We start from the raw sequence: 13970 nt of genomic DNA on the forward strand, positions 1-13970 counted from the left end.
AAATCCCCAACTTGCTACCAGCCTTCAAGAAGCCTTTTTTATACGCCCATATTTTCATGTGGACGTATTATGCCGTCGCCCCTGTCCGTCCAGACGTACGTCCGTCCACAATTGTTTGTGGACTCTCTACAGGTCACAATTCTTATCCGATTTCGACGAAACTTGAAATATAGGTGTATCCCCAAAAGATCTCGGCTGCTTTCGATATTGGCATGTATCGGATCGAAACTTCATGGATTATGGCCCCTGTTTGTACGAAAAATCACGTTTTTAGCTTGTGGACCCTATAGAGGTCACAATTTTTATCCGATTTTGTTGAAACTTGAAATGTAAGTTTATAACCCAAAGATCTCAGTTCCTTTTGATATTTGCGCATATTGGACAGTAACTTCCTGAATCATGGCCCCTGATTGTACGAAAAATCACGTTTTTAGCTTGTGAACCCTATAGAAGTCATAATTTTTATCCAATTTAAAAAACCGTTCTATTATATCACCGTTACACCCTAAGGATGACTGAGTTCGAATTTCGTGAAAATCGCCCCAAAGTTGACAGACAAAATGGCCGCCGTTTGTTCCCAAATAGCGTAAGAATATGGTATATCAAGGTTGTGGACCCTATAGGGGTCACAATTTTTATCCGATTTTGTTGAAACTTGAAATATAAGTTTATAACCCAAAGATCTCGGTTCCTTTCGATATTCGTGCATATCGGACCGTAAATTCCTGAATTATGGCCCTGATTGTACGAAAAATCACGTTTTTAGCTTGTGGACCCTATAGAAGTCATAATTTTTATCCGATTTAAAAAACCGTTCTATTATATCACCGTTACACCCTAAGGATGACTGAGTCCGAATTTCGTGAAAATCGGCCCAAAATTGACAGACAAAATGGCCGCCATTCGTTCCCAAATAGCGTAAGAATATGGTATATCAAGGTTGTGGACCCTATAGAGGTCACAATTTTTATCCGATTTTGTTGAAACTTGAAATGTAAGTTTATAACCCAGAGATCTCGGTTCCTTTCGATATTCGTACATATCGGATCGTAACTTCCTGACTTATGACCCCTGATTGTACGAAAAATCACGTTTTTAGCTTGTGGACCCTATAGAAGTCATAATTTTTACCCGATTTAAAAAAACGTATTATTATATCACCGTTACACCCTAGGGATGACTGAATTCGAATTTCGTGAAAATCGGCCCAAAATTGACAGACAAAATGGCCGCCGTTCGTTCCCAAATAGCGTAAGAATATGGTATATCAAGGTTGTGGACCCTATAGAGGTCACAATTTTTATCCGATTTTGTTGAAACTTGAAATGTAAGTCTATAACCCAAAGATCTCGGTTCCTTTCGATATTCGTGCATATCGAACCGTAACTTCCTGAATTATGGCCCCTGATTGTACAAAAAATCACGTTTTTATACGCCCACATTTTCATGTGGACGTATTATGCCGTTGCCCCTATCCGTCCGTCCGACCACAATTGTTTGTGGACACTCTACAGGTCACAATTCTTATCCGATTTTGACGAAACTTGAAATATAGGTTTATCTCCAAAATATCTCGACTGCTTTCAATATTGGCATGTATCTGATCGAAACTTCATGGATTATGGCCCCTGTTTGTACGAAAAATCACGTTTTTAGCTTGTGGACACTATAGAGGTCACAATTTTTATCCGATTTTGTTGAAACTTGAAATGTAAGTTGATAACCCAAAGATCTCGGTTCCTCTCGATATTCGCGCATATCGGACCGTAACTTCCTGAATTATGGCCCCTGATTGTACAAAAAATCACGTTTTTAGCTTGTGGACCCTATAGAGGTCATAATTTTTATCCGATTTAAAAAAACATTTTATTATATCACCGTTACACCCTAAGGATGGCCAAGTTCAAATTTCGTGAAAATCGGCCCAAAATTGACAGACAAAATGGCCGCCGTTCGTTCTCAATTTATTTTGGAAGTCTGGGAACATCAGCCTCACTGTTGGCTTGTTTATTCTAAATTTGAAGTAGGTTTCTATGTGTTGTTTTTTATGAATTATTGTTCAAGATAAGTCCTATTAAACCTAAATTTCAACATATTTTTGGTGTTGATATCAATTTATTAATCATTGTGTACTGCGCGATTGTCCTCAACAGAATTGAATTTGAATTGAGTCAAAAATTGCTGTTTACTTTTGAGTGAAAACAAAGTTTATGCCGACATCATATTAGATATGGTTCTACAATTTTGTATGTAAAGCATGTATTGTTATTTTAATTTCAGGTTATTTGAAACCAACGAAAGGTCGTTTTGGTCATATAGCAGCAGTTGCTAATAGTAACCAATTGATTGTAATGGGTGGTTACTCTGGTCAAGTTCGTTCTGATTTACTAATCTATAAAGTTTCGCCAGCTATTGCTAGACATGAGGTAGGCCTAGAGCACCATTTGCATGCTTACATCCTAGTGTAACCAATTGTTGGGGGTTTTTTTTTGCTGTTAGCCTAGCAGATTTGGACATATTTGTCCCTCACTTTTTGAAGAAAGCAGGGGACTATTAAAATTGGTTCGTTTGTCAGTCTGTCTGGGGTAAGCAGACATAAGCATTTTGATTGGTTGATGCTTTTGGGACACGATAACTTTAGTTCTAATTAAGGGAGAGTGATGAAACTTTGTGTATAGTTTCATTACATCAATACCTTGACTAAGTTCAATAATGAGCATTTTCTGCTCAGGGTTAGCAGAGCGATAAGCAATTTGATTGGTCAAAACTTTGGAACACAATAACTCTCCTTCTAATTGAGCAACAATGTTTACACTCGGTGTAGGTGTTAACTAGGGGAATACCTTGATGGAGTTCGATGATGAAGATTTTCTGCTTATGGTAAGCAGAGATAAGCATTTTCATTTGTTGATGCTTTTGGGCACGATAACTTTGGTTATGATTAAGTGAGAGCTATGAAAGTCCTAAGTATAGATTCATTATAATATTATATCATTACCTTGACTAAGTTTGCGATAAGCAATATGATTGGTCAAGACTTTGGGACATAACTCTGCTTTTAAGTAAGGTAGAATGTGTAAACTTGATGTTGATGTTCATTAGGTGAATGTCTTGACTGAGTTCAATGATTAACATTTCCTGCTAAAGCTAAGCAGAGCTAAGCAATTTCTTTGACTTTAATTATATCTGATAGAGAGTGATGAAACATAGTTTATAGATAATAATTAGTTTGATTGCCCGATACTTTAGAAAAAGATAAACGTACAATTAATTAATATGTGTCATCTTTTTATTTCGGGCTTACGGCAGGGGACATCAGCCTTACTGTTGGCATATTAATAGTATTCCACCATATGATTTACACTCAATGTAATGGTCAGTCGAGGATATATATGATTAGTAGAGTTTTAAGATTTTTTTTTACACCGGTTCTCAAAAAGAATCGCCAGTACCCCAAAACATTATCGCCAAAATCAAATTTTAATCGCCACTTTCATATTTTTATCGCAAATTGCGTCTTTGGCGACCGACAGCATGCGCCCTGCTCATTAATATGTACTTCGATTGATTAATTAACCTGTAATTAAGAAGACAGAATCAAAATACATGTGCTACTAGTGCTAGATGACTTTCCAGTTGGGATTCAGTTTAATTTAAAATAGGCTCATCAATAATTATTCGCAAACAACAAAATTGCGGCAGGCTTTTTACATAGCGAGCAACCTAGATATTTTAATATTCAGTTCAACATAACTTTGTAAATATTGAAAGAGAATTGAACCATTTTTAGACTAATATTCCTAGTAGAGATTCATTTTTATACGCCCCCATCGAAATGTGGTTGTATATTGCTATCTCCTCCATCCGTCCGACAACGTTTATTATCTGATTGTTTTGAAATTGACATATAATGTTATTTACATTACTGAGGTGAAAAAGCCTATTTAATTTCAATAATTTCCGTTAATTTCTTCTGGAGTTTTTGGCCCTTGTTTCACTTTATTGCACCTTGTGAAAACACTTAACAACAAAAATTATCATCCGATCTGTGTGATTTCAATAATTTCCGTTAATTTCTTCTGGAGTTTTTGGCCCTTGTTTCACTTTATTGCGCCTTGTGAAAACAAAAATTATCATCCGATCTGTGTGAAATTGATATCCTTTAAATTAGTGAAACGAAGAATCGTATTGAATTACAGCAATTTCCATTAATTACTTTTAGAGTTCTGGGCCTTGTTTCACTTTGTCGAACCCTGTGAATGCTCTAATGACAAAAGTTCTCATTCTATCTGTATGAAATTTATATACATTTTTAAAATTAATGAAACGAAGAAGCCTGTTGAATTTTCGCAATTTTGGTTAATTATGTCTAGAGTTATGGCCCTTGATTCACTTTGTCGAACCATATGAACGCTCTAAATCTAATGACAAAAGTTCTCATTCTATCTGTATGAAATTTATATGCATTATTTAAATTACATTGTAATGAAACAATGAAGCCTTTTCAATTTCAGCCATTTCCGTTAATTATGTCTAGAGTTATGACCCTTGTTTCACTTTGTCGAACCCTGTGAATGCTCTAATGGTAAAAGTTATCATCCTATTTGTGTGTGTGAAATTTATATACATTTTTTTTACGCCCACATGGAAATGTCGACGTATATGGCCGTCGCCCCTGTCCGTCCGTCCACAATTTCTTGTGAACGCTCTAACTCCAAAAGTTTTAATCCGATTGTTTTAAAATTAATATATGTGGTTTACATTAGTGAGATGAAGAATCCTATTTAATTTCAATAATTTTTGTTTATTATGTCTAGAGTTATGGCCCTTGTTTCACTTTGTTGAACCTTGAGAATGCTAGTGAGATGAAGAATCCTATTTAATTTCAATAATTTTTGTTTATTATGTCTAGAGTAATGGCCCTTGTTTCACTTTGTTGAACCTTGAGAGTGCTATTACGCCAAAAGTTATCAACCGATCTTTGTGAAATTTATATGCATTAATCGAATTTGTGAAACAAAGAAGCCTGTTGAATTTCAGCAATTTCTGTTTATTACCTCTAGAGTCATGGCCCTAATTTCACTTTGTTGAACCTTGTGAATGCCCTAACGCCAAAAGTTATCATCCGATCTTTGTAAAATTTATATGCATTAATTAAATTAGTGAACCAAAGAAGCCTATTGAATTTCAGCAATTTCCAGTCATTACTTCTAGAGTTATGGCCGATGTTTCACTTTGTTGAAGACTCTAATGGCAAAGGTTATCATCCGATCTTTGTGAAATTTATATTCATTATTTAAATTAGTGAAACGAAGAAGCCTAATTTCAGCAGTTTCCGTCAATTACTTCTAGGGGTACAGCCCTTGTTTTAATTTGTTGCACCGTGGGGATGCTCTAACATCAAAAGTTATCTGCCAATCAGTATGAAATTTATATGTGTCATTTAAATTTGTAAATAGAAGAATCCTATTGAATTTCAGCAATTTCCGTCAATTATTTGTAGAGGTATGGCCCTTGTTTCAATTTGTTGCACCGTGGGAATGCTGTAACATCAAAAGTTATCTGCCAATCAGTATGAAATTTATATGTGTCATTTAAATTTGTAAATAGAAGAATCCTATTGAATTTCAGCAATTTCCATTCATTACTTCTAGAATAATGGCCCTTGTTTCACTTTGTTGCACTTTGTGAACGCTCTAACCTCTAAAGTTATGTGCCGATCTGTATGAAATTTATATGTGCCATTTATGTTAGTAAAATGAAGTATCCTATTGAATTTCAGCAATTTCCGTTTATTATGTCAAGAATTATGGCTCGTTTCACTTTATTGAAAGTTATCATCCGATCTTTGTGAAATTCATATACATTATTTAAATTAGTAAAACCACGAAGCCTATTGAATTTCAGCAATTTATGGCCCTTGTTTCACTTTGTTCAACGTTTGAATGACAAATGTGATTATCCGATCTGTATGAAATTTATATGCATTATTTAAATTAGTAAAACGAAAAAGCTTGTCAAATTTCAAAAATTTCTGTAAACTACTTCCAGAGTTGAGGCCCTTGTTTCAGTTTGTAGAACTTTGTGAACCCTCAAACAACAAGATTATAATCTGATCTGTATAGAACTGTCTTGTGCAAGCCCCCAATTACCTACAAAAGAATAAATATGCGACAACCATTATTGACCGCTCGGATAATTAAGCTGCTGTGGGCGTATGTTTTGTTGCCTGGCAACTTATCTTTGAATTAGTGAAACGAAGAAACCTATTGAATTACAGCAATTTCCATTAATTGCTTTTTGAGTTAAGCACCTTGTTGTCGAACCCTGTAAACGGTCTAATGACAAAAGTTATCATCCGATCTGTTTGAAAAATTTATATGCATTATCTGAATTAGTAAAACAAAGAAGACTATTGAATTCCAGCAATTTCCGTTAATTATGTCCAGAGTTATGGCCCTTGTTTCACTTTGATGAACCTTGTGAATGCTCTAATAACAAAAGTAATCATATGATCTATGAAATTTATATGCATTATTTAAATTAGTGAAACAAAGAAGTTTATTGAATTTCAGCAATTTCCTTGTTATGGCCCTTGTTTCACTTTCTTGAACCATTTTAATGTTCTAATGACAAAAGCTATCATCCTATCTGTATGAAATTTGTATGTGTTATTTAAATTAAGAGGCCTATTGAATTTCCGCACTTTGCATTAATTACTTCTAGAGTGATGGCCCTTGTTTCACTTGGTTAAACCGTGTGAATGTTCGAATGAAATTTATCTTCAAAAGATTAATTATTTGACAACCCTTGTTAACCGCTCGGACGTATGTTGTGGGCGTATGTTTCGTTGCTTGGTAACCTATTTTTCACAGTATTGTAGTTTGCAAAGGATTCTTATTACACTAAAATGTCACAGTGAGACTTTAAAATTCCATGGCTGTAATCTGTATGTCTTTAAATTTCAGACTGTAGTATTAGAAGATATGGATCATTGTTTAGATTATTCTAAAGATGAAACATGTTTGAAAGATCCAGACTGTGTATATTGTAAAACAGCTCGCTTAGATTCAGGCAAACCTGGTTGTGTTCATCGTACTAGAACAGATGTAAGTTTACATGTACCATCAATATCAACAAAGATAGATAAATTAGTTTGTAATGATGGAAAACATTATTGCATAGAGTCTTGCGTGCCCATTTTATGAATGTGAAAAGTTAGTGATCACTTTCTACTGATGATGCCTTGATTTATTTATGGAATGAAAATAAGTTGTTGCTGTATGCTGTAATAAAGCTTCAGTCATGGTGTATTGAGGGAGAAATAACACATTGGGTTTTTTTTCTCAGAATTATATGAGTTAATGTGGCTAGGAATTACATTATTCCTTATGTATTAGACAGTGCAATAAATTCTTATTTATTGATTTTATTCATCTTATTACCACACAGTTCATTCTGTTTGTCAGACTATTAGTAATCTGTAACCTGATCCTGATCCAAGGAATTAAATTCACTTTTAAAAGTAGAGAATGCAGGAGAACTGCACAACAAAACAACGGACATAACACCCTTTGATAATTGTCCCCCGCCTTTCGAAGAAAGCAGGGGACTATTAAAATGGGTTCGTCCGTCTGTCTGTCTGTCTGTCTGTCCGTCTGTCTGTCCGTCACACTTTTTGGGACACAATAACTCTCTTCCTAATTGAGCTAGAATGTTCAAACTTGGTGTATGTGTTTATTAGGTCAATGCCTTGATGGAGTTCGAAGATGAGCATTTTCCGCTTAGGGTAAGCAGAGATAAGCAATTTGATTGGTTGATGCTTTGGGACACGATAACTCTCTTCCTAATTGGGCTAGAATGTTCAAACTTGGTGTATGTGTTGATTAGGTCAATGCCTTGATGGAGTTCGAAGATGAGCATTTTCCGCTTAGGGTAAGCAGAGATAAGCAATTTGATTGGTTGATGCTTTGGGACACGATAACTTTTAATTGAGCTAGAATGTTCAAACTTGGTGTATGTGTTTATTAGGTCAATGCCTTGATGGAGTTCGAAGATGAGCATTTTCCGCTTAGGGTAAGCAGAGATAAGCAATTTGATTGGTTGATACTTTGGGGCACGATAACTCTCTTCCTAATTGAGCTAGAATGTTCAAACTTGGTGTATGTGTTGATTAGGTCAATGCCTTGATGGAGTTCGAAGATGAGCATTTTCCGCTTAGGGTAAGCAGAGATAAGCAATTTGATTGGTTGATGCTTTGGGACCTGATAACTTTAGTTCTAATTAAAAGGGAGAGTGAGGACACTTGGTGTATAGCTTTATTATATCAATACCTTGACTAAGTCTCGATAATGAGCATTTTCTGCTTAGGGTAAGCAGAGCGATAAGCAATTTGATTGGCCGAGACTTTGGAACACATTAACTCCTTTTCTAATTGAGCTAGAATGTTCAAACTTGGTGTAGGTGTTTATTAGGTTAATGTCTTGATGGAGTTCGAAGATGAGCATTTTGTGCTTAGGTTAAGCAGAGATAAGCAATTTGATTGGTCGAGACTTTAGAACACAATAACTCTCATTCTAGTTGAGTTAGAATGTTCACACTTGGCATAGGTGGCTATTAGGTGAATGCCTTGATGGAGTGTGAAGATGAGAATTTTTTGCTTAGAGTAAGCAGGGATAAGCAATTTGATTGGTTGATGCTTTGGGACACGATAACTTTAGTTCTAATTAAGTGAGAGTGAGGACACTTGGTGTATAGCTTTATTATATCATTACCTTGACTAAGTTTGATAATGAGTATTTTCTGCTGTCATGTCATGGCTGAGTTCAATTATTAACATTGGTCGATGCTTTGGGACAAGATAACTTTGATTCTATCTGATAGAGAGTGCTCAAACTTAGTGTATAATTTGATTGCTCGATACTTTTGAAAAAAATAAATGTGCGATTAATTAATGTGTCATCTATTTATTTTGGGATTTCGGCGGGGGACATCAGCCTCACTGTTGGCTTGTTTATTATCACTATGTATATTTGTTATTTAGATGTGTTCTGATGGTAATATACAAGATCTAAAGAGTCAGAGATGTCCTGGAATATGTGCCGTATTATCTACATGTTCAGCATGTGTTAGCCAGGGAAAAGGGGTAAATCTGACAGCATCTCAGCCACGTCGTCGTGTCTATAATGATCCTTGTAGCTGGTGTGTTAAACAAGCAGTCTGTCAGACAAGAGCAGGTACATGTAACTTCATTTTAGCATGATTTAATTTTCACAGGTCTTGAAACTCGACTGGTTTCCCACTTGTCAGTGGTAGCTTCTCTGTGGCTTACTTATATGGTAGTTAATGACACAAGTTTATTATTTAACAGGAAATAAGTATAGATAAAAATTGCCATTCAAAGAAATATATGGTTATATCAGATAACACATGGTTAGTTTTTCTCCTGCACTTATAGTATTAGTAATAAAACTTACTTTCTTTTAAAATGTGTCGATGAAATATTCTGCCAGGTTATAGTAGGGCTAATTACTGTCTTATATCAGTCAAATATATTTATGTTAATTTGTTATTTTTAGTGTATAAAACCATGTAACTTCTGATAAAAGTATATGTCACTCAAACTCAAAATTACAAACATGTAAAGATTTGTGAGAACAGGCTTACCCTACATAAATGTAAACATAAGCTAACTATATTTGAACCAGAACATCTGACAAGTAACAGTAGTAGAGATAAAGGTGAATGGTTTCAGATTCTGATCTGTACTGATATTGGAGCTATGATATTTATACACCCACATGGAAATGTGAGAAACTGCCAAACAATAGAAATAGGCGACACAAACCAATGGCGGATGGCTTGATGGGATCACTCTCGATAATCAAAATGATGCATTTGATATCCAGTTGAGACATAATGAAAGAACCAGATAAAGATTTATGATAATATATCCTAATATGTCAAAAATGTGTATTTGGGAGGTACAATGATCAGGATCTGGCTAGCACCCCTCAGAATGTAAACTTAAAATGGCCATAAATTTTTGGTACAAGAATGTGTTTTAATAAAAGTACTTTTTATTTGTGTATGCTCTTAAACTCTATATTTAACATTTAATCTGGCATGTTGGAACTGGAAAAGTGTATTTATGACTTTTATACTGAAATTGAGTTTAATTTCGATCGATAGGTACATGCGTTATTTTATCATCATATTCTTTTATTTCAGTGCCACAAGGTACATGTTTAGCAGCAGAGAATACATCATCTGGTATACAGGGATGGTGGGAAGGTTTAAGTGCTAGCTTAACAACTCATCAACAATGTCAACTGGAGGATTACCCAGCAGGTTTACATTGGATAGAATATAGATTCCCAATGAACAAAACTTATCCAGATCATGTAAGTTCATTTAAATAGTTGTGTCAATTAAAACGGATGGAATTTGATCAGCCCTTTGACTTTTATGAAATTTTCACATGTTGTTTACATTAGTGAGCTGAAGAAGCCTATTTAATTTCAATAATTTCCATTTATTTTTCTAGATTTATGGCCCTTGTTTCACTTTGTTGAACCTTGTGAACACTCTAACGCCAAAAGTTATCATCTAATCTTTGTGAAAGATCATTTAAATAAATAAAAAGAAGAATCCTATTGAATTTCAGCAATTTCTGTTTATTTCTACTAGAGTTATGGCCCTTGTTTCACTTTCTTGCACCTTGTGAAGTCTTGAATGCCAAAAGTTATCATCTTATCGTTGTGAAAGATCATTTAAATTAGTAAAAATTAGAAGCCTATTGAATTCAGCAATTTCTGTTCATTACTTCTAGAGTTATGGCCCTTGTTTCACTTTGTTGCACCTTGTGACTGTTCTAACGCCAAAAGTTATCATCCAATCTTTGTGAAATTTATTTGCATCATTTAGATTAGCGAAACCATGAAACCTATTGAATTTCAGCAATTTACAATAATTTCTTCTAGATTTATGGCCCTTGTTTCACTTTGTTTAACCTTGTTAATGCTCAATTGATGAAAGTTTTCATCCGATATGTATGAAATTTATATGCATCAATTTAAATTTGTGAAACAGAGTTCTATTGATTTGCAGCAATTTCCGTCAATTATTTCTAGAGTTATGGCCCTCGTTTTACTTTGTGACCTTGTGAACTTTCCAATGACAAAAGTTATCCTATCTTTATGAAATTTATATGCATTATGTAAATTATTAAAACGAAAAAGCATGTCGAATTTCAAAATTTTCTGTAAATTACTTCCAGAGTTAAGGCCCTTGTTTCAGTTTGTAGAACCTTGTGAACCCTCAAATAACAAAAATTATAATCTGATCTGTATGAAACTGTCTTTTAAAGGCCCCCAATTACTTACAAAAGAATAAATATTCCACAATCCTTGTCGATTTAGCGGCTGTAGGTGTATAGTTTGTTGCCTGGCAACCCATCTTAATATCAGATACGTTATTCTTTCTGAATATTAACAATGTGTGTTTTTCAAGGACAAGATAGGAAAAAAATGGCCTGTTGGACGTAATTGAGTATTATGTGTCAGCCACTCAGTCAGTGAGCATCAGATAGTATAAATTATTTTGCTCAAGACACATTCATATCTTTATTCATATTCATGTATTTTATTAAAATTTGTATTGATTGTTTCAGTTGAGTATTGTCCGTCAGACAGAACAAACGTTAAAGTTTCGCTATAATTTTATGAGTGAGATAGAGAATGATTTTACCTATACTGGTAGAATGATTGGTTTTATACATCCATTAAATGCCCCACCACCACCAGGAAAATCTCTCTTACGTCTACACATGAAGATGCGAGGAGGACAGACATCCTTATATCTTAGTCGAACAAATGTCACAGTTAAACCAGTAAGATATTATTTCATCTATTTCTTATGATTAGAGGGTTTGGAATGGTCCCCCCAATAGTTGATTCCAGGTATGATTACTCCCATTAATTGATCTTTCTAGGTCAGAATCCATTAATGAATTGTTCTAAATTATCTTACACAAACCACTTTGCAATAAATTTATACCCGGTGGATATAGAAATATAACTTTCGGCACAAAAGATGGTTTAAGTGGGTTTCACAGGGATTGATTTTTGAGGGGCACTCCTTCGCGCTTCTCATTTCAAAGTAAGGAGTATGGTAATTAAAAGTGTGCGCCAGGGATGCTATTTTGCCTGTATATTCCAGACATGCCCTACGCTATCGGACATCAAGATATGGTAAATAATATTACGAACGAATTTGAATATTTTGTCAACACATGATTTTTAATTGTGGCCTGATACCACCTACCAGTAACCAGATGTGACCAATGTAGACATTTGTACTATTCGTAGTACCATAGATTCACACAAGATTGAAAAAGATTGTCATTCCGGTAGCCTATTTTCTTTGGACGAATTTCATCTTGTTTATCAGGAAGCATGTTGACATTCCTTAAATTAAAACCAACTCCATAGACAAAGGGGTGGGGTTGGGGGGTTGGATGGCCGAATGGTTGAATGGTTGGGGCGTCTGTCTTTGAGTCAACTGGCTTCTCCATTTGAATGTGGTTGCATATTGCTGTCGCCCCCGTCCGTACATATGTACGTCAGTCCGTCATTCGCAATTTCTTGTGAACAATCTACAGAATGCTCTAATGACAAACAGTTATCCTCTAATCTGTTTGAAATTTATATGCATCACTTAAATTAGTAAAACGAAGAATCATATTGAATTTCAGCAATTTCCATTAATTTCTTCTGGAGTTCTGGCACTTGCTTCTCTTTGTTGCACCTTATGAACACTCTAACAACAAAAGCTATTATCCGATATGTATGAAATTTATGTGCATCAAAAAAGCCTATTGAATTTCAGCAATTTCCAGTAATTACTTCTAAACTTGTTTTACTTTGTTGAACTAAAAATATCATCCGATCTATATCAAATTTATATGCATTATTTGAATTAGTAAAACGAAAAAGCCTGTCGAATTTCAACAATTTCTGTAAATTACTTCCAGAGTTACAGCCCTAGTTTCAGTTTGGTAAACCCTCAAACGACAAAAATTAGAATCTGATTTGTATGGAATTGTCTTGTAAATGCCCCCAATTATCTACAAAAGAATATATATGCAACAACCCTTGTCGACCGCTCAGCCGATTTAGCTGCTATGGGCTTATGTTTCGTTGTCTGGCAACTTTTTTTAAAATTAAAACATTAAATGGCCAAACTGGTCTAATCTACTTAAAATTGGAGCCATCCGATGGCATCGAGAGTTGATTATGGTCTTGTCATGTTAATAAATGTCTAATTTAAATTAATAAATTATATAACATTCTAGGGCCCAAAAAAAGACCTGCAATAGGCAGGTTTAGCTCTTACAAAATGCCTGTTTAATGATAATTGATCCTAAACACAGCCAATTCCCTGTTCTATTTTGGATGATCCATTGCAAACAATTATTGGTGTTGAAATTTGTGGGATTCTTCAGTGATATTCACTGCAGATGACAGCTAACTAGATTGAATCAGTCTGATAGAACAGAAGTTGATTATTAAAATAATTTTCCAGAATTGTATTTTACGATTTTATTTTATGGAAAATTTCTTTACTTTAAAACTTTTGTTCGTATTTCAAAGTAGTTTAATAATGATTCGTTTGCCACTAAACTGCTGTGTCCTTTATTCCAGGAATTAGTATTATCGTTATCATCACAAATGAAATATAATGATTTGTTTTCCAGGAATTAGTATTATCGTTATCGTCACAAATGAAATATAATGAGAGTGAGGCCAGAAGACTTGACGGAAGTGCATTATTTCCAAACATTGCACGAGGCAATAAATATTTTGTTGAAGTCGTCTTGAAACATCATGTTAAAAAGGAACAGGGAAAAAACGACAATTACCCACAGAGTAACATCAAACTAGAATGGAATGGTGCGTTAAAATCACTCA

At 34.6% G+C, this 13970-nt stretch overlaps 1 protein-coding gene across 1 annotated transcript in view; it reads left to right on the forward strand.

Moving 5' to 3' along the window:
- The window catches only part of LOC126808810 (multiple epidermal growth factor-like domains protein 8), a 31456-nt gene extending 17693 nt beyond the window's left edge, over positions 1-13763 (forward strand). Inside the window, exons 4-9 of the mRNA XM_056098445.1 lie at positions 2281-2426; positions 6969-7109; positions 9044-9236; positions 10231-10403; positions 11672-11890; positions 13704-13763. Coding sequence (XP_055954420.1) covers positions 2281-2426; positions 6969-7109; positions 9044-9236; positions 10231-10403; positions 11672-11890; positions 13704-13763 — 932 coding nt within the window. The remainder of the gene's footprint in view (positions 1-2280; positions 2427-6968; positions 7110-9043; positions 9237-10230; positions 10404-11671; positions 11891-13703) is intronic.
- The last annotated feature ends 207 nt before the right edge of the window (positions 13764-13970 follow it).

The sequence above is a fragment of the Patella vulgata genome, chromosome 1, assembly GCF_932274485.2.
Source record: "Patella vulgata chromosome 1, xgPatVulg1.2, whole genome shotgun sequence".
Taxonomy (NCBI): domain Eukaryota; kingdom Metazoa; phylum Mollusca; class Gastropoda; family Patellidae; genus Patella; species Patella vulgata.